The sequence below is a fragment of the Hippocampus bargibanti genome, linkage group LG07, assembly GCF_051943395.1.
Source record: "Hippocampus bargibanti isolate YZ-2025 linkage group LG07, ASM5194339v1, whole genome shotgun sequence".
NCBI lineage: Eukaryota > Metazoa > Chordata > Actinopteri > Syngnathiformes > Syngnathidae > Hippocampus > Hippocampus bargibanti.
The window spans coordinates 2,393,034-2,415,000 of NC_142740.1; the positions used below are offsets into that span (position 1 = coordinate 2,393,034).

The 21,967-nt window shown below is 35.6% G+C and overlaps 1 protein-coding gene across 9 annotated transcripts in view; it reads right to left on the minus strand.

The window, feature by feature from the left end:
* herc2 (HECT and RLD domain containing E3 ubiquitin protein ligase 2) overlaps positions 1 to 21,967 on the minus strand; it is a 105,905-nt gene that overhangs the window by 3,639 nt on the left and 80,299 nt on the right. For all 9 annotated transcript variants that reach the window (XM_089000029.1, XM_089000033.1, XM_089000037.1 and 6 more), the window contains exons 76-90: positions 19,870 to 20,184; positions 18,135 to 18,349; positions 16,972 to 17,149; positions 16,103 to 16,264; positions 12,162 to 12,253; positions 11,920 to 12,059; positions 10,805 to 10,992; positions 8,890 to 9,087; positions 8,736 to 8,819; positions 6,931 to 7,072; positions 5,973 to 6,167; positions 4,283 to 4,395; positions 1,897 to 2,087; positions 1,686 to 1,791; positions 3 to 215 (exon numbers count right to left, since the gene is read on the minus strand). In XM_089000029.1, coding sequence (XP_088856155.1) covers positions 3 to 215; positions 1,686 to 1,791; positions 1,897 to 2,087; positions 4,283 to 4,395; positions 5,973 to 6,167; positions 6,931 to 7,072; positions 8,736 to 8,819; positions 8,890 to 9,087; positions 10,805 to 10,992; positions 11,920 to 12,059; positions 12,162 to 12,253; positions 16,103 to 16,264; positions 16,972 to 17,149; positions 18,135 to 18,349; positions 19,870 to 20,184 — 2,532 coding nt within the window. The remainder of the gene's footprint in view (positions 1 to 2; positions 216 to 1,685; positions 1,792 to 1,896; positions 2,088 to 4,282; positions 4,396 to 5,972; positions 6,168 to 6,930; positions 7,073 to 8,735; positions 8,820 to 8,889; positions 9,088 to 10,804; positions 10,993 to 11,919; positions 12,060 to 12,161; positions 12,254 to 16,102; positions 16,265 to 16,971; positions 17,150 to 18,134; positions 18,350 to 19,869; positions 20,185 to 21,967) is intronic.

Here is a 21,967-nt window from a genome sequence, read left to right on the forward strand (position 1 = left end):
ACCTGTACGACAAAGTCACGTCCACGGAAGTCTGCGATGGTACGCGGCAGCCGCGTTCGCCCCCAGACAAAGCGCAGGAAGAGGGAACGCTCCGTGTTGGAGAAGGACTCCATCACTTCCCAGAACCATTGCACCAACGGGGCGGTGGGCTCCACGCCCTTGTAGGTGGCCACGGATTTCAGCAAGTGAAGCGGAATGTCGGGACTGCCGCACACCTGCGCAAAATGAATCAGCCATTTAGATTTTATAGCACATGATGAGGGATTGTTCACCTTTGAAATGGATAAAAGGGAGCTAAAATGGCTGCCACGCAGCAAAATGGCAGACTCTGTATGGCTCTTTGTGATAAAGGGGCTGAACAAATTTGTTGTTGCCAAGTAGACGCTTCTCAATTTACGAACGAGACATCTTCCGAACGGTCGTTTGGAAGGTGAATTTGTTGGTAAGTTGCTTCAGTGCTATATTTTGTATGGAATGTATGTTAAAGGCTTATATAAGTATGTTTAAGGTTTATATTCTCCACTGTGAGACTAATAAAGGCATATCCAATCCAATCCAATCTACCCCAAAAATAATAAATAAATAAAATAAAACCAAAAAAAATATTAATAAATAAAATAAAATCAGCTCTGACGCCCCAAAAATAATAAACAAATACAATAAAATCAGCGCTGACCCGCCTAAAAAAATACTAAGTAAATAAAATAAAACCAGCACTTATAAAATCAGTGCAAAACCCCCAAAATAATAAATAAATAAAATAAAACCAGTGCTGACCCCCCCCCAAAATAAATAAATAAATACAGTGATACCTTGGCTTACGAACTTAATTGGTTCCCAGAGAGAGTGTGTAAGGCGAAAAGTGTGTATCCCAAAAATTAATTTCCCATAGGAAAACATGAAAATGAGAATAATCCGTTCCCAGGCCCCCATAAAACATAATTTTCCACTTTCTAATTTAATTTTCTAAGCATTTACACTACATAAAATATACATTATTTTATGTATAATAAAAATACATATGTGTGTGGTTTATGTATAATATTTTATGTATAATAAATGTGCTATGGTATTATAATTAAGGAAACATACTGTACTGTCGAACAAAGCCGTTTTATTTACTTTTAGGATTTTTGTTGTAGGTGCTTTCTCTGCGATAATTTTACCTTGTTCCTCATCAATTGTGTTCTGTTTTGCTGGGTTGATAGCTTTTTTCTTCAAGTGGATAGATGGCTCGTGCGGGTTATTTGTGGAGCCTGATTGACGGGATATTTGAACCTTGCAGTCTACACTCTGCCTTTGAACTATCAAAGTTGAAACGAGTCCAAAATTTACTGTTTTCTGTCTATTTTCTCACTCTCTTTCTGTTGTCTGCTTGTCTCTTTAATGTTTAAACCACACCGCCTCACTGCTGCGTTCTTGACCAATTACTCAGCTTTAACCGAAGACTGGGGGCGGTGAATAGAGGACAAAAAAAGTCGGCTGCCATTTTCTTGTTAGGAGAACAGGCTCGTTCGCGAACGACACATCACTCATTGTGGCGCTCCGTGTGTAACCCGAAAAATAGTTTGTATGCCAAGGTAAAATTTTCATACATTTAACGCTCGTAAACCAAAACGTTCGTAAGCCAAGGGGTTTGTAAACCGAGGTATCACTGTCAATAAAATGTAATAAAATTCGCTCACCATAGTTTCCAGTTCGTACCCGGTGAAAAGTGATAACACAGGAACAGGAACGACACGGGCCATCCCTTCTCGAACGGCTGAAACCTGCTCGTCAAACTCGTGCAACCTATCAGCAGCAAACAAATGCATATTAACACAACTTCCGCTTTGTTTAATGCCACTCCGATCCTGTAGGTGGCGGTAATGCCCGTCCTACGATCTTTATACTGGCCTGTAATTGATGGCGAGGCGCACGTATTCCGCGCGGTTATCCAACGTGATGTGCGAGTACTTGGAACTGAGTTGGATGTCCTGACCGCTGGCGTTGGGGACGGTGAAAGGCAGAGTCATGGCCTCAAATTCTTCAGACGTGGCCTCATTGTCACGGATGTACATCAAGCCGGGAATGAAGTCTTTGTCCACCTGGAGACAGGACGGAAACAGTCAAGGAAGATACTCGGTATGGGAATTTGTTTCAGACGAAAAAAAAAGGACCCAAAATGCATTGTGTGTCGCTTTCTCGATCAGGGGCGTTCCCTCAGTGACGTCACATCAACTCGAAAACAAGACTCCCTGAATATTCAGTGCGAGTCTTAAAACGTAAAATATAGCTATATTCCGTGAAATCTTTGTAAAATGCGCTCAGTAGAAGTCATTTGAAGTGATTTTACAAATTATGGATGCAACTTGTCCGGAGGCGTCGGTTGTCCTTTAAGTTCTATTGAATCTAATGCCACTTGAATGATCAAAATTGTTTTTTTTTTTTTTTTAACACACGTATCAATACAGCGATATCTCGGTTTACGAACCCCTTGGCTTTCGAACTTTTTGGTTTACGAACGTGAAATTTCTGAAAATTTAACCTTGGCATACAAACTATTTTTCGGGATGCACACGAAGCTTGTCGGTTGTCCTTTAACTTGTGCTTTTTAGAAATATGAAATATTCCCCACCTCAACGTTGTGATATCTCAAGGGCAAAGCATGTGAATGAGAGCTTGTGTGTGTGTGTGTGTGTGTAAAAGAGGAAGAATAAAAAGCTCCTGATTGCAGCGTGAGGCCACCAGTGCATTACTACGACCACGTCGGCCCGAGACCGACTAGTACGTACTCATTCCCGACGGGGATTAGCGAAGTTTTAATGAGAGCTGGAATGTAGAAGAATGTGCTCCGTATACAGTCGGAAAAGCTCACAACGAGGGATCTAATTACATCAGAGTTGCTAACATTTTCCTGGACTCATTTCATGAAGTATAGAAGACGGACGGCGCCGCCATTTTGTGACGTTGTTTACGTTTCGTCGCACTGCACTTGCTCCATGAAATGGATGATTATTATTATTATTATTATCTGGCTATCCAGCTGTCTATACACCTGGCTAGCTGGCTGACTAAGCTATTTGCTATCTAGCTAGCTACCAAGCTAGCTATTTGCTATCTAGCTAGCTGGCTGTTTGCTATGTGTCTAGCTGGCTATCTAGTTCGCTATTAGCTATCTATCTGGCTAGCTATCTAGCTGGCTAGCTATTAGCTATATATTAGCTAGCTTTCTATCTATTTGAGTTACTTCCGCGGGTTGAGTGAACGCTGGCGCGTTTGGCTGCCGCTGCTCACCCACAGAAAATCGTATCCTGTGACTGTAAAGTGACCTTAAAGTTTTGAAAGGTGCTTAGAAATGAAATGGATTATTATTATTATTATTATTATCTGTCTATATAGCTGGCTAGCTATTTGCTATCTAGCTGGCTAGTTATTTGCTATCTAGCTGGCTACATAGCTCACTATCTAGCCGGCTATATATTGGCTATCTAGTTAGTTATTAGCTATCTATCTGGCTAGCTATCTAGCTGGCTAACTATTAGCTATATATTAGCTAGCTTTCTATCTATTTGAGTTACTTCTGGGTTGAGTGAACGCTGGCGCGTGTGGCTGTCGCTGCTCACCCACAGAAAATCGTATCCTGTGACTGCAAAGTGACCTTGAGAGTTTTGAAAGGCGCTTAGAAATGAAATGGATTATGATGATGATGATGATGATGATGATGATGATGATTATTATTATTATTATTATTATTATTATCTGGCTATCCAGCTGTCTATATAGCTGGCTGGCTGGCTAGCTATTTGCTATCTAGCTGGCTACCTGGATGGCTATTTGCTATCTAGCTGGCTACCTAGCTCGCTATCTATTTGCTATCAGTCTAGCTGGCTATATATAAGCTATCAAGTTAGCTATTTGCTATCTGGCTAGCTACAGACCTAGCTATTTGCAATATACCTAGCTAGATATCTATTTGAGTAAGGAAACATATTAGCTCACTAGTTAGCTAGCTATCTATTAGCTATCTAGCATTCTATTAGCTAACTAGCTAGCTTTCTATCTTTTTAAGTTATTGCGGGTTGAGTGAACGCTGGCGCGTGTGGCTGCCACTGCTCACCCACAGAAAAACGTATCCTGTGATTATAAAGTGACCTTGAGAGTTTTGAAATGCGCTTAGAAATGAAATGGACTTTTTTTTTGTTTGTTTGTTGTGGTGAGTGCTACTAGAAACGGGTGCGTGACATATAAAATCTTTTATATAAAAATTTCAGAACACCATCAGGTCCAGAAGTGGTCTCACCTCACTGAGGTCCGCGATGGTCAAGTTCATCCCGGCCAGCTGTTTCCACACTGGCTCGGCCAGATTGAGACTCAGCGGACTTCCGGAACGGATGGCGATGCCCAGCAGAACCCCTGTGGATGCGCAAAGGGGGAATTAATTTTTTTGGTAAACAAAAAGAGTGAGAAAAAATAATTTCATAAGGATAGTCACATTTTCAAGAAAGTCATTCTACCATTCGAGCTTGATAGCTGGTTATTTATCTATCCAGCTATATAGAGAGCTACATATCTAGCTAGATAGCTACTTAGTTGCCTCGCGGGCTATATAGATAGCTACCTATCTGCTAGGTAGCTACTTAGGTGGCTAGCTAGCTAGATAGCTACCTATATAGCAAGATAACTATTTATTTGGCTAGCTAGCTATATAGATAGCTATATAGATACATAGTTAGCTATCAAGCTATATAGAAAGCTAGAGAGCTACATCGTTACCTAGCTAGCTATATATTTATAGCTACCCATCTGGATATATGGGTATCTATAAATATATATTTAGCTAACTAAGTAGCTTCCTAGCTAGAAAGAGAGCTACCAATCTTGCTAGATAGCTACTTAATTAAATAGCTGACTATATAGATAGCTCCCTAACTAGCTAGATAGCTACTTAGTTAGCTAGGTAGATATATATATATATTTATAGCTAACCATCTATCTAGATAGCTAGCTACATAGCTATCTACCTATTTAACTAGATAGCCTTTAAGCTAGCTAGGTATCTACCGATGGATAGATAGCTACTTATCTATCTAGATAGCTAGTTAGTTAGCTAGCTACCTATCTGCTTGATAGCTACTCAGTTGGCTAGCTAGCTAGCTAGATAGCTACCTATATAGATAGATAACTATTTATTTGGCTAGCTAGCTATATAGATAGCTATATAGCTACATAGTTAGCTATCAAGCTATATAGAAAGCTAGAGAGCTACATCGTTAGCTAGCTAGCTATATATTTATAGCTACCCATCTGGATACATGGGTATCTATAAATATATATTTAGCTAATTAAGTAGCTTCCTAGCTAGAAAGAGAGCTACCAATCTTGCTAGATAGCTACTTAATTAAATAGCTAACTATATAGATAGCTCCCTAACTAGCTAGATAGCTACTTAGTTAGCTAGGTAGATATATATATATATATTTATAGCTAACCATCTATCTAGATAGCTAGCTACATAGCTATCTACCTATTTAACTAGATAGCCTTTAAGCTATCTAGGTATCTACCGATGGATAGATAGCTACTTATCTATCTAGATAGCTAGTTAGTTAGCTAGCTACCTATCTAGCTTGATAGCTAGTAAACTATCTAGCTAGCTATATAGCTACCCATCTATCTAGATAGCTTGTTAGTTAGCTACCTATCTATATAAATAGCTATTAAGCTATCTAGCTAGCTACATAGCCACCTATCTAGCTTGATAGCAAGTTAGTTAGCTAGCCACCTATCTAGCTAGATAGCTTCTTAGCTATCTAGCTAGCTACCGGTGGATAGATTGCTACCCATCTAGCTAGATAGCTAGTTAGTTAGCTAGCTATATATCTAGCTCGATAGCTAATAAACTATCTAGCTAGCTAGATAGCTACCCATCTAGCTTGATAGCAAGGTAAGATTGATTTTCTTGAGAAGAAAAAAAAGGCGTAAGCGTTTACCAAGGAAGCGAAACATGCTCATATGCAGCTGCGACTTAGCGGCGGGGTTGAGCAGGAAGCAGTCTCGGTTGGCCCCAGACTCGTCCCGCCCGTTTGGCGTGACGATGAGCAGAGGCGTCAAGGCGTTCTGCAGCTCCTCGCACATCTCAGCGATGGACTCGCTGTAGCCGCCGCCGCAGTCATCCACGGATTCTCCTGAACACACAAAATTATGCTTAAGTCATGTAAAATAATACAGGTAACATCCAAGTTACGACCGGTGCGATTTACGACCACCCGTACTTACGACCATGACCACCACCACCACCACCAAATTCTATGGCTGGCACCAAAACGCGCAAGCAGCCGGCAATACATACTATAATTTTGGCCAGCCAGCATGTCACACACTCGCAAAGCAATCTACTGCGTGACTACACCCAATACAGTAGTTATACAGTGCAGATACCGTCTCGGCAACATCTCCTGTCGTATAACTTTTATAAATGAACTGTACAGTAAACAGTTTTGTATATATTACAGGTACAGGTATACAGTAATAAAAATTGATAATATGGAATATAAAATGATAAAAAAAAGACGGTAAAAGTTATAAAATTTATAACTGTAAACATTTTGGTATAAAATAGTATTCAATAGAAAACGTTGCTTAAATACAACAGATTGACATCGTATACTAATCCTGTCGTGTAAACGTCACGTCGGCCATTTTGAATGGATTTCGACTTACGACCTGTTTGACTTACGACCGTTTTGTCAGAACGGAACCCGGTCGTTCTTCGGATGTTACCTGTATATGGTCATTTTGTTACGTTAGCTTGTTTATTTTTGTGTTGTTTCTTTTTGTCTCTCTAAATGTAGCAACATGACAAGACTGAAAAACAAAAATTAAGTTTAATCAATTTAAAACAAAAATAAGAAAACATCCTTAACTGGTGTTATTCTTTCCGATACTCACCCACAAATTTGACTTTCCACACCCGATGGGGCAGAAGTAACGTGTCGGGGCTAAACGAGCTCATTTTGGCACACATCTGACCAAACACGGATTTGGTTCCGTCCGGACCGGCCAGCCCTCCTTTGCTTCGAGAGCGCTTCACCTTGGCAAATAAATACGACGAGTCAGTCTTTCATATTTAAAGTAACATTTCCACATAAACCTAAAACCCATAAATGGACAACTACAAACTAGTATCTGATCTGGAAGCTTCACCCCAAAGTACGAATTATTGTTCAGTAGTGTTTGACAACCACTTTAAAAAGCCCTAAAAATACAACGTAGACTGTGTGTGTGTGTGTGTGTGTGTGTGTGTGTGTGTGTGTGTGTGTGTGTGTATGTATGTGTGTGTGTGTGTTTGTATGACTAGTCTTGTGAGGACCACTAACATTTTATACCATATTTAGTGAGGACATTTTTGACAAGTGAGGACCTTTTGGCCAGTCTGTACAATTTTTTTTTCATTCTAAAGGCTTCTAGAGGGTCTATCTATGCAAATGTTAAAGTGTCAGAGAGGTCCTCACAAATTCACCCAAAATGATTTTTTTGGTGTGTATTTTCATTTCACTTGGATACACACAATTTTTACTCAGTGTGTGTTTATGTGTGTGTGTGTGTGTGTGTGTGTGTGTGTGTGTGTGTGTGTGTGTAATGAGAGGAAAAAGGTCATACCACAAAAAGTAAAACTGTATTTTAACCAAATTCACTACAGGGGTGAGGACTTTGAATGTACCCATTATTTCTTTGTTTTTAAAGAAGTTGAAGTGGGAAATGGGGTGACATTTAGTCTTCAAATGTAACACAAGTTCTTCTCGAAACTTATCAGCACTCCTGGTCCTCACTCCTTATCTGGAGTTATATGGAGCTCACAAAACCATTGAAACAGGAATGTGTGTGTGTGTATGAATGTATGTGTGTGTGTGTGTTTGTATGACAAGACTTGTGAGGACCACTAACATTTTATACCATACGTAGTGAGGACATTTTTGACAAGTGAGGACCTTTTGGCCGGTCCTCACAAGCTTTTCATTCTAAAGGCTTCTAGAAGGTCTATATATGCACCTGTTAAAGTTTCAGAAAGGTCCTCACAATTTCACCCAAAATGATTTTTTTGGTGTGTATTTTCATATCACTTGGATACACACACTTTTTACTCACTGTGTGTATGTGTGTGTGTGTGTGTGTCTGGTTAATGAGAGGAAAAAGTTCATACCACAAAAAGTAAAATGATATTTTAACCAAATTCACTACAGGGGTGAGGACTTTGAATGTACCCATTCCGAAACCTCACTCCTGCTGTTATTTCAGTTTCAAGTCCACTTTTTATTTCTTTATTTTTAAAGAAGTTTAAATGGGAAATGGGGTGACATTCAGTGTTCTAGTCCTTCTCTAAACTTATCAGCAACGGTGGTCCTCACTCCTTAAATGGAGTTATCCGGACCTCACAAAACCCATGAAACAAGAATGTGTGTGTGTGTGTGTGTGTGTATGTATGTGCGTTGGTCCAAACCGAAGCGCTTTGTGCAACCTTCTGACAAGATAGCCCTACGGATAAGTCCGGTGAGTAGATCACGCACACACACCGACAGAAAAATCCCTTTGTAAAAGATATCACATGTAATCATCAGGAGCCTGTCTGTCCTCACGATGTGTGTGTGTGTGTGTGTGTGTGTGTGTGTGTGTGTGTGTAGGCCCACCACAAAAGCAGCTGTAGCTAACTAAATAACTAACCCCGGGAGTGTGTGTGTGTGTGTGTGTTTTGCTACCTGTATTCGGTTAAGCTCTACCACAGGTCCATGCTGTCTGTCGCGCACCATGGTGGCCTGGACAACTTTCCTGAAAGCCGCTTCCTGTTCAAAGAAAACGATGTTCAAAAACAACATGGTGGAACATCACAGCCACACCCACAGCCACACCCACCTTGCCCTGCGAGATGAGAATGCCTCGAAGGGTGTCGAAACCCAGTGAAGGCCCATGACCCGTTTGTCCCAAGCGCCCTTCCAGGTCAAACATGGGAATGCAAGGGCAAAAGAGTTCGGAAATGTGATGCAGCAGAAGGAGTCGGTTCCTCAGTGCCATGATGGAGATCTCCTGCAGGTGGTTGTACTCCATCGGGACCTTGGATTCAAACATTAGTCGGGGGGTAAGCGTGTGGTGCCATTTTGAGGAGTGGGTCAAAGACGATAGCAGAAAACATATCCTGTGACTGTAAAGTGTCCTTGAGAGTTTTGAAAGGCGCTTAGAAATGCAATTTATTAGTATTAGTAGAAGTAGTAGTAGTATTAGTATTAGTAGTATCAGTATTAGTAGTAGTATTATTATTATTAGTAGTAGTATTATTATTATTAGTAGTAGTATTATTATTAGTAGTAGTAGTAGTATTAGTAGTATTGGTATGAGTATTAGTATTAGTAGTATTCGTAGTATTAGTATTAGTAGTATTAGTAGTATCAATATTAGTAGTAGTAGTATTAGTAGTAGTAGTAGTATTAGTAGTAGTAGTATTAGTAGTATTAGTAGTAGTAGTATTAGTAGTAGTAGTATTAGTAGTATTAGTAGTATCAGTATTAGTAGTATTAGTAGTAGTAGTAGTAGAAGTATTAGTAGTAGTATTATTATTATTAGTAGTAGTAGTATTAGTAGTAGTAGTATGAGTATTACTATTAGTAGTAGTATTAGTAGTATTAGTATTAGTAGTATCAATATTAGTAGTATTAGTAGTAGTAGTATTAGTAGTAGTAGTAGTATTAGTAGTAGTAGTATTAGTAGTAGTAGTATTAGTAGTATTAGTAGTAGTAGTAGAAGTATTAGTAGTATTATTATTATTAGTAGTAGTAGTAGTATTAGTAGTATTAGTATGAGTATTAGTATTAGTATTAGTAGTATTCGTAGTATTAGTATTAGTAGTATTAGTAGTATCAATATTAGTAGTATTAGTAGTTGTAGTATTAGTAGTAGTAGTATTAGTAGTAGTAGTAGTAGTATTAGTATTAGTAGTATTAGTATTAATAGTATTAGTATGAGTATTAGTATTAGTAGTAGTATTCGTAGTATTAGTATGATTAGTAGTATTAGTATTCGTATTATTATTAATATTAGTAGTATTAGTAGCATTAGTAGTATTATTAGCATTAGCATTAGTATTAGTATTAGCATTAGTATTAATATTATTAGTCATATTATTATTATTATTATTATTATTATTATTATAGGGACTATTGCTTCAAAGTACCTTTTAACTCATTTGCTTCCATTTTTGAATTTATTAATCAGGAATTGAAAAGTGTGACATGGTGCGCCATTCCTGAATGAGTTTGGGTTTTGTTTTTAATTTTTGCGATTTGTGCCGATAAAGTGCTGGTCAGACCTCTGGCAAGGTGTTTCTCTCTCTCACGAGCGGCCAGCATTTGCCTTTTGCACAGTCACCCCCATTTTAAGCTCAGATAACTCCAAACCTATATAATTTAGGAGTTAACGGGGGTGCCGATAAAGTGCTGGTCAGACCTCTGGCAATGGTTTTTCCCTTCCACGAGGGGGCATCATTTCCCCTTTTCCATGTTACAGCGTCAGCTGTTGTTAAAGCGCTCTATAAATCAATATGTATGGATTGTATAGTATTTTGTACAGCCGCCCCCATTTCAAGATCAGATAACTCCAGACTCATATAACTTAGGAATTAACTCTTTTTTTCCTGATGAAAGAACAGAGTCTAAGGTTTCTTATGTCGCGTTGAATATTTATGTAGTACTAAAACTCAATATTCTATAGGTCCTGCAATTTGAGTGAAAATGACAAAAACCCTGGCATATTTTTGCCCACAACCGAGTTAGCATACCTGCGTGGGAAGCTTGCCGGCGTTTGTGGGCTTGCTAGTGGACCAAGCGAGCGTGTGGGCAGAGCCGCAGGCGACCCGGTTGATCTTTTTGCCCTGCAGCGCCGCCACCAGTCGCGGCCTCTGGATGGCGTTAGTGGTCCCGTCGCCCAATTGACCCTCGTCGTTGTCGCCCCACGTGAACACCTCTCCTGAGGCCAACACCACATCAATGCAGTTAGCAAAAGACCTCCTCCAAGTATAAACAATTTTTTTTCTGAGGGTGAGCAGCGGCAGCCACATGCGCCAGCGTTCACTCAACCCTGAAGTAACTTTAATAGATAGAAATCTAGCTAGCTAGCTAATGGAAAGCAAATGAATAGTGAAAAGATAGCTAATAGCTAGCGAATAGATAGCTAATAGCTAGCGAATAGATAAATAATAGCTAGAAAATAGATAGCTAGTAGCTAGTGAATAGATAGCTAATATCTAGCAAATAGATAACTAATAGCTCGCGAATATATAGCTAATAGCTAGCGAATATAGCTAATACCTAGCGAATAGATAGCTAATACCTAGCGAATAGATAGCTAATACCTAGCGAATAGATAGCCAGATAGCCAGCTAGCTAATGGATAGCTAATAAATAGCAAATAGATAGCCAGATAGCCAACAGCTAGCCAACTAATAATATTAATAATAATAATAATAATAAAAATAAAAATAAAAATAAAACAAATAAAAATACAAAATACAAAAAAAACTAACAAATAAAATAAAAATAATAAATACAAAATAAATAAATACATAAATAAATAAAATAAAAATAAAAATATATAATAAATAAAATGATTAAACTAAACTGTGTTCACACCATACGGAGTGAGGGCATTGTGTGTGTGTGTGTGTGTGTGTGTGTGTGTGTGTGTGTGTGTGTGTGTGTGTGTGTGTGTGTGTGTGTGTGTGTGTGTGTGTGTTTGTGCGTGTGTGTGAGAAAAAAAGTATGTGATGGTTAGAATGACTGTGTTTCTATCAGAACGCGATTGTATTGGTTTGTAAATGTGTGCGTGCGTTTCTTAGAGTGCCTCGTCGTCATTGTGTGGAAACCCCCCCACCCCTCCAGCAATGGCCACACCTACCGTCTTCCGTGCAGCACACACAATGCAGCGATCCAGTGGCGATGGCAATGACCTTCTTCCCTTGGAGGCCTTGAACCTGCCGAGGTCGCCTTACATGGTCATCGGACCCGTGTCCCAGTCGATGGTAGTCTCCTTTGCCCCTTAAAAAAACACCCCACACGGATATGAGGTCGGTCATAGGTTGTTGTTGTTGTTTTTTTTTTTTTTGGGGGGGGGGGGGGGGGTGCGACGGGTGGACGTACCACGTGTAGACGGCTCCCGACTTGGTGAGCGAGACCGAGAACTGTGAGCCGCACTCCACTTTGACTACGCCCACGCCGGTCAATGAATCAATCTTACCAGGGGGGGAAGAAAAAGAGGCAATGGATTTTAATGATGAGTTTTGGTCAATTTTTCTACATTAAATACCAGCTGGATTAAAAAAAAAAGATGATGGATTTTAATGATGAGTAATTGACAATTTTTCTATATTAAATACCATCTGGACACACAAAAGACTTGATGGGTTTTAATGATGAGTTTTTGTACATTTTTCTACATTAAATACCACCTGGAAACACACTAAAAAAATTTTAAGGATGATTTTTTTGGTCAATTTTTCTACATGAAATAACACCTGGACATAAAAAATGGCTGATGGATTTTAACGATAATTTTTTTGTTGTCAAATTTTCTACAATAAATACCACCGGAATAAAAACAATATGATGATGGATTTTGATGATGAGTTTTTGTCAATTTTTCGACTTCAAATAACACCTGAACAAAAAAAAATTGAAAAAAATGAAAAGACGAAGGATTTTAACGATGGATTTTTTGTGTCAAATTTTCTACAATACCACTTGAACAAAAAAAATGAGACGATGGATTTTAAGGATGAGTTTTCGTCAATTTTTCTACATTAAATATCAACTGAACAAAAAAAATTGAAAAAAAATGAAAAGACGAAGGATTTTAACGATGGATTTTTTTAGTCACATTTTCTACAATACCACTTGAACAAAAAAAATGAGACGATGGATTTTAAGGATGAGTTTTCGTCAATTTTTCTACATTAAATATCAACTGAACAAAAAAAATGAAGAGATGAAGGATTTTAACGATGGATTTTTTTTGGTCAATTTTTCTACATTAAATACCACCTGAACAAAAAAAAAAAAAGATGATGGATTTTAATGATGAGTAATTGACAATTTTTCTATATTAAATACCATCTGGACACACAAAAGACTTGATGGGTTTTAATGATGAGTTTTTGTACATTTTTCTACATTAAATACCACCTGGAAACACACTAAAAAGTTGATGGATTTTTAAGGATGATTTTCTTTGGTCAATTTTTCTACATGAAATAACACCTGGACATAAAAAATGGCTGATGGATTTTAACGATAATTTTTTTGTTGTCAAATTTTCTACAATAAATACCACCGGAATAAAAACAATATGATGATAGATTTTAATGAGTTTTTGTCAATTTTTCTACGTTAAATTCCACTTTGACACACAAAAAAAATGAAGAGATGAAGGATTTTAACGATGGATTTTTTTTGTCAATTTTTCTACATTAAATACCACCTGAACAAAAAAAAAAAAGATGATGGATTTTAATGATGAGTAATTGACAATTTTTCTATATTAAATACCATCTGGACACACAAAAGACTTGATGGGTTTTAATGATGAGTTTTTGTACATTTTTCTACATTAAATACCACCTGGAAACACACTAAAAAAATTTTAAGGATGATTTTTTTGGTCAATTTTTCTACATGAAATAACACCTGGACATAAAAAATGGCTGATGGATTTTAACGATAATTTTTTTTTGTCAAATTTTCTACAATAAATACCACCGGAATAAAAACAATATGATGATAGATTTGAATGAGTTTTTGTCAATTTTTCTACGTTAAATTCCACTTTGACACACAAAAAAAATTGATGGATTTTGATGATGAGTTTTTGTCAATTTTTCGACATTAAATAACACCTGAACAAAAAAAATTGAAAAAAATGAAAAGACGAAGGATTTTAACGATGGATTTTTTTGTCAAATTTTCTACAATACCACTTGAACAAAAAAAATTAGACGATGGATTTTAAGGATGAGTTTTCGTCAATTTTTCTACATTAAATATCAACTGAACAAAAAAATGAAGAGATGAAGGATTTTAACGATGGATTTTTTTTTGTCAATTTTTCTACATTAAATACCACCTGAACAAAAAAAAAAAGATGATGGATTTTAATGATGAGTAATTGACAATTTTTCTATATTAAATACCATCTGGACACACAAAAGACTTGATGGGTTTTAATGATGAGTTTTTGTACATTTTTCTACATTAAATACCACCTGGAAACACACTAAAAAAAATTTAAGGATGATTTTTTTGGTCAATTTTTCTACATGAAATAACACCTGGACATAAAAAATGGCTGATGGATTTTAACGATAATTTTTTTTTGTCAAATTTTCTACAATAAATACCACCGGAATAAAAACAATATGATGATAGATTTGAATGAGTTTTTGTCAATTTTTCTACGTTAAATTCCACTTTGACACACAAAAAAAATTGATGGATTTTGATGATGAGTTTTTTGTCAATTTTTCGACATTAAATAACACCTGAACAAAAAAAATAGAAAAAAAATGAAAAGACGAAGGATTTTAACGATGGATTTTTTTGTCAAATTTTCTACAATACCACCTGAACAAAAAAAATGAGACGATGGACTTTAAGGATGAGTTTTCGTCAATTTTTCTACATTAAATATCAACTGAACAAAAAAAAATAAGAGACGGTGGATTTTAACAATGAGTTTTTGTCAATTTTTCTACATTAAATACCACCTGAACAAAAAAAAAATAGACTATGGATTTTAATGACAAGTTTTTGTCAATTTTTCTACATTAAATATCACCTGACCAAAAAAAATTAGACTATGGATTTTAATGACAAGTTTTTGTCAATTTTTCTACATTAAATACCACCTGAACAAAAAAAATAGACTATGAATTTTAATGACAAGTTTTTGCCAAATTTTCTACATTAAATACCACCTGAACAAAAAAAAGAAGAGACGATGGATTTTAACATTTTTTTTCACATTTTCTACATTAAATAACACGTGAACAAAAAAAAAGAAGAGACAAAGGATTTTAACGATGGGTTTTTGTAAATTTTTATACATGAAATACCACCTGAACAAAACAATTAGACGATGGATTTTAATGAATTTTTTTGTCAATTTTGCTACATTGCATAACACCTGGAACCAAAAAAAAAAAAAAAAAAAAAAAAAACAGACGATGGATTTTAATGATTAGTTTTTGTCCTTTTTTTCGACATTAAATACCACATGGACAAAAAAAAAAAAAAAAAAAAAAAAAAAAAAAAGTACATATTTTAATGATTAATTTTTACCAGTTTTTCTACATTAAATAACACCTGGACAAAAAAACCCCAAAGTATTTTAATAATTATTTTTAGTCAAATTGTCTACATTAAATACCACCTTGACCACAAAAAAATATTTTAATACTTAGTTTTTGTAAATTTTTCTACATTAAATACCACCTGGACAAAAAAAGATGTATTTTAATAATGTGTTTTGGTCAATTTTTCTACATTAAATACCAACTGGACAAAAAACTCGATGTATTTTAATAATTAGTTTTTGTCAATTTTTCTACATTAAATACATCCTGGACAAAAAACTTGATGTATTTTAATAATTAGTTTTTGTAACATTTTCTACATTAAATACCACAAGGGGAAAAAAGATTATGTATTTAAATTATGAGGTTTTGTAAAATTTTCGACATTCTAATAGCACATGGAAAAAAAACAATGGATTTTAATTAGGAGTTTTGGTCAAATTTTTCCACATTAAATACCACGTGAAAAAAAAAGCGTATGTATTTAAATTATGAGTTTGTATAAATTTTTTGACATTATAATAGCACATGGAATAAAAGGTTATATATTTAAATGATGAGTTTTTGTCAATTTTTCCACATGAAATACCACATGAGAAAAAAAATGAGCCGATTGAATTTAACAGTAATTTTTTTGTCAACTTTTCTACATCAACTAACACCTGGATAAAAAAAAAAAATAATAATCCATATCACCATTCTGAACGCGAATAAATATGGTAGACGTTGACGTACTTTCATGGGTATTTTACAGCCGTCGCTGCCTCCCCGACCGAGTTTTCCGTAGTCGCCGTCGCCCCAGGACCACACCATATCGTCATCGGTTAAGCAAAGGGTCTGGGCGTCGCCACTTCCGCAGGCCACGTCGATCACCCTGTGGCCCTGCAGGGCGTCCACCTGCGTAGGTAGGACATTACACTTCAGTCCTATTGAATAATATGTCAGTTGAATGATCAAAATGGCAGCCGGCTTGTTTTGGTTCTCTATTCCCCGCCCCCAGTCGTCGGTTAAAGCCACGTGATTGGTCAAGACCGCAGCAGTGAGGGAGGTTTACAGACAGAGAGCAAGTGAAGCACAAGCCATCTGTACATTTGATGCAAAAAGCAATCAACCCAGCTAAACAGAACACAATTGATGAGGAACTAGATAAAATTATGGCAGAGAAAGCACCTACAAGGGATCATTCTTCAAGATGGTGAACGAAGAAGGCTACGTTCCTCATCAAGTATTTAATGCTGATGAAACCGGCCACTCCATTCCATCAAGTTATCAACGACCATCACAAAGGTAAATAAAACGACTTTATTATACAGTGCAGTTTATTTCTTTAACTATAATACCATAGCACATTTATTACACATAAAATAAGGTATATTTTGTGTAGTTTTAAGAAAATTAGAAAGTAGAAAATTATGTTTTATGGGGACCTGGGAACGGATTATTCTCATTTTAATGGTTTCCTATGGGAAATAATTTTTTGGGATACACACTTTTCGCCTCACACACTCTGTCTGGGAACCACTTAAGTTTGTAAGCCAAGGTATCACTATAGTCCAAAATTTGATGCGAACGATGACACACGATGGACGCACATCAAATCGTACCAGTTTGGGCTTGAGTTGGTCCTCGCTGTCGCCGTGTCCGAGGCGGCCATAACGCCCTTTCCCCCAAGTGAAGAGCTCTCCGCTGGCCGTGATGCAAGCGCTGTGCGCACCTCCCGCCGCGATATCCACCACTTCCACGCCTCTCAGCGACTCAATTACGCGGGGGCGATCGCAGGGGCTGAAGAAAAGGGGGGTTTGTCCAATACTAATCTTGTAATAACAATAATAATAATAATAATAATAATAATAATAATAATAATAATAATAATAAGGTAGGTAGGTAGCCAGCTAGATAGCTAGCTAGCTAGCTAGATAGCAAATAGATAGCAAATAGCTAGATAGCTAGGTAGCCAGCTAGATAGCAAGCTACGTAGCCAGCTAGATAGCTAGCTATGTAGCCAGCTAGATAGCTAGATCGATAGCTAGCAAATAGATCACTAGCTAGATAGCTAGCCGGCAAGATAGTGACCCAGGTAGCTAATAGCTAGTTAGCTAGATGACAAATATATAGCAAATAACTAGCTAGGTAGGCAGCCAGCTAGATAGCTAGCAAATAGATAGCTAGCTAGATAGCTAGCTGGCTAGCTAGATATCCAGCCATATAGATAGCAAATAGATAGATAGCTAGATAGATAGCTAATAGATAGCAAATATATATCAAATAGATATAGGTAGCCAGCTAGATAGGTAGCTAGCTAGATATCCAGCCAGATAGCTAGCAAATAGATAGATAGCTACATAGCTAGCTGGCTATATAGCTAGCCAGATAGCTAATAGATAGGAAATATATATCAAATAGATGGCTAGCTAGCTGACAAATAGATAGCAAATAACTAGCTAGCTAGGTAGCCAGCTAGATAGCTAAATAGATGGCTAGCTAGATATCCAGCCATATAGATAGCAAATAGATAGCTAGCTAGGTAGCCAGCCAGATAGCCAGCTCGATAGCTAGATAAATAAAAAGTGAAGAGATGAAACTTTCAATTCCAACCAATTCCACCAACTTCCACTTCTGCCTTTTTGGGGCAATACTAAATATAAAACATTTGCATTTTGCACGTTTTAGCAGCAGTTTGTCTTTCACAACATCTGCTGATAGTTAGTTGAAAAAAAAATCTAACATGATCAAAATTCCCCTACCTGGTGAGCCCCCCGCCACAAACCTTCTATTGCCATGGCCGAGCTTTCCGTCCTCCGCCTCTCCCCACGAATAGACCTCTCCTTCCGAGGAGAGTGCCAGACAGTGTTTCCCCCCGGAGTTGACCGCCACTTTCCGGATGAAGACGTGCTGGATGGACTCCAGAAGAGTCGGGGTGGACACCGATTCTGTCCCGCCGATACCCAGTCGGCCCCCCGCGCCGTATCCGGTGGCATACAGCTGGAAGAAATGTCAATCATAATTTCATATATGCTGCAATTGCGTGTCGGAAAATATGTAGAAGATATGGTGGGTACCTTTGAGATTTAATTGTAAACTTCCATTTAGTCCCAAAATTTGCCACAGTAAATAAATCGATGAAAAGTCATCTGTACTTCTTTCAAAGAAGTACAGATGAAGAAACCTTTTCATCGATGGATCACTCCTGTATGACTGAGAGCTTACACAGACGTATGGTCTATTTTATGTAATTTTAAGGCTTATTTAGGAGAAAATGATGTTTTATGGGGACCTGAGAACGGATTAATCTAATTTTTAATGGTTTCCAATGAGAAATGAATGTTTGGAAGACACACTTTTTGAGTTACGACTGAGAGCTTACACAGATGCATTGTAAATAAATAAATTGATAAAAAGGTTTCTTCAGCTGTTATCTAAACTTCTTTGAAGGTGTTGGACGTCTCACTCCTCATCCGAGAAGCTTCATCAGCTAACTAAAATGTTGCTGGTAACTCTGGCTATATATATATATGCTAACAAAGTTAGAAAAAATAAATAACTACATAACAACTCAACCTGGAAGTAACAAAGTAAAAAAAAATGTTAGTTTAGTTTATTAATTATTATACAGTACAGTTCATTTCTTTAATTACAATACAATAGCACATTTATTATACATAAAATATGGTCTATTTTGTAGAAACCTTTTCATCGATGGATCACTCCTGTATGACTGAGAGCTTACACAGACGTATGGTCTATTTTATGTAATTTTAAGGCTTATTTAAGAGAAAATGATGTTTTAGGGGGACCTGAGAACGGATTAATGTCATTTTTAATGGTTTCCAATGGGAAATGAATGTTTGGAAGACACACTTTTTGAGTTACACACACTTTCTGGGAACCAATGAAGTTTGTAAACTGAGGTATCACTGTATAATAGTGATGGGAATTCCGGCTCTTTTGAGAGAGCCGAATCTTTTGGCTCGGCTCACTAAAAAGATCTGGCTCTTTTGGCTCCCAAAAAATGGCTCCTCAGTTTTTTTTACATTTCATTTCTAAGCGCCTTTCAAAACTCTCAAGGACACTTTACAGTCACAGGATACTTTTTTTCTGCAAGTGAACAGTGGCAGCCACACACGCCAGCGTTCACTCAACCCGGAAGTAACAAAGTAAAAAAAAAAAACACAAAAAAAACTACATTATTTTCGTTTAGTTTATTAATTATTATACAGTACAGTTTATTTATTTAATTACAATACACTAGCACATTTATTATACATAAAATAAGGTTTATTTTGTGTAGTTTTAAGGTTTATTTAGTCGAAAATTATGTTTTATGGGGACCTGGGAACGGATTATTGTTATTTTAATGGTTTCCTATGGGATATTAATGTTTGGAAGACACACTTTTCGCTTTACACACACTTTCTGGGACCCAATTAAGTGGGTAAGCTGAGGTATGACTCTAAATATTGTTTTATTTTGTACATCAAGATTTGATTTGGAATGAAACCCACCTTTCCGTCGGCAGTGACCGCAAATAGCGTCTGCTCTCCTCCAATGAGCTGCACGGGCCGCAACGTGGCCAGGGCTTCGGTAGGCGTGGGCACTTTAACCTTTGCCCCCTCGATGCCGCCGAGCTGCCCTCGGTGGTTGTGACCCCAGCCGTAAATGGTGCCGCTGCCGCCCGCCGACAGCGTCCAGTCGTCGGGTCGCCGGTTCATCCACTGAACCAGCTGCTCGTCGTGCTCGCGTTTGAAGAGCTCGTGGCTCTCGTGGAGGACGTCGACGCTCTCGTGGTCGGCCATCAGCTCACGGATCTTCTTTGTCACCTTTTAGTTGATGAAAGTTAGTCATTAATAGCATTGAGATTGCTTTTTAGTGTTGTGTCATAATAATAATAATAATAATAATAATAATAATAATAATAATAATAATAATAATAATAATAATAATAAGAAGAAGAAGAAGAAGAAAATCGTAATAAAATCATAATAATAATAAGAAGAATAACAACAATAAGAATAACAATAATAAAATAATAATAATAATAATAACCCCATAATAAAAACCTCATAATAATAATAATAATAATAATAAGAAGAAGAAGAAGAATAACAAGAAAAACAACAATAAGAATAACAATAATAAGAATAATAAAATAATAATAAAATAATAACGTAAAAAAATAATAAAATCATAATAAAATAATAATAAGAAGAAGAAGAAGAAGAAGAAGAAGAAGAAGAAGAAGAAGAAGAATAACAAGAAAAACAACAATAAGAATAACAATAAGAAGAATAATAAAATAATAATAAAATAATAACGTAAAAAAATAATAAAATCATAATAAAATAATAATAATAATAATAATAATAAGAAGAAGAAGAATAACAACAACAATAAGAATAACAATAATAAGAATAATAAAATAATAATAACCCCATAATGAAAACATAATAATAATAATAATAATAATAATAATGATAATAATAATAATAATAAGGAGAAGAAGAAGAAAAAGAAGAATAACAACAACAAGAAAAACAACAACAAGAATAACAATAATAAGAATAATAAAATAATAATAAAATAATAACATTAAAAAAAATAATAAAATCATAATAAAATCATAATAATAATAATAATAATAATAATAATAATAATAATAAGAAGAAGAAGAATAACAACAACAATAAGAATAACAATAATAAGAATAAAATAATAATAATAACCCCATAATGAAAACATAATAATAATAATAATAATAATAATAATAAGGAGAAGAAGAAGAAAAAGAAGAATAACAACAAGAAAAACAACAACAAGAATAAGAATAATAAGAATAATAAAATAATAATAAAATAATAACATTAAAAAAAAAATAATAATAATAATAATAATAAGAAGAAGAAGAAGAAGAAGAAGAAGAATAACAACAACAATAAGAATAACAATAATAAGAATAATAAAATAATAATAATAACCCCATAATGAAAACATAATAATAATAATAATAATAATAATAATAATAATAATAATAATAATGAGAAGAAGAAGAAAAAGAAGAATAACAACAAGAAAAACAACGATAAGAATAACAATAATAAGAATAATAAAATAATAATAAAATAATAACAATAATAATAATAAGAAGAAGAACAACAACAAGAAAAACAACAATAACAACAAGAAAATAATAACAAACATAATAATAAAAATATTAATAATAATAATAATAATAATAATAATAATAATAATAATAATAATAATAATCAGCGTTCACTCAACCCTGAATAACTCAGATAAAAAGTTAGCTAGATAGCTTAATAGATAACTAATAGATCGCTAGCTAGTTAATAGATAGCAAATTAATAATAATAATAATAATAATAATAATAATAATATCGATGAGAAGGTTTCTTCAGCCGTCATCTGTACAAATGTGATGGACCACTCCTGTACGACTGAGAGCTTACACAGAAATAATAATAATAATAATAATAATAATAATAATAATAATAATAATAATAATAATAATAATAATAAGAACAACAACAAGAAAAACAACAATAACAACAAGAAAATAATAACAAACATAATAATAAAAATATT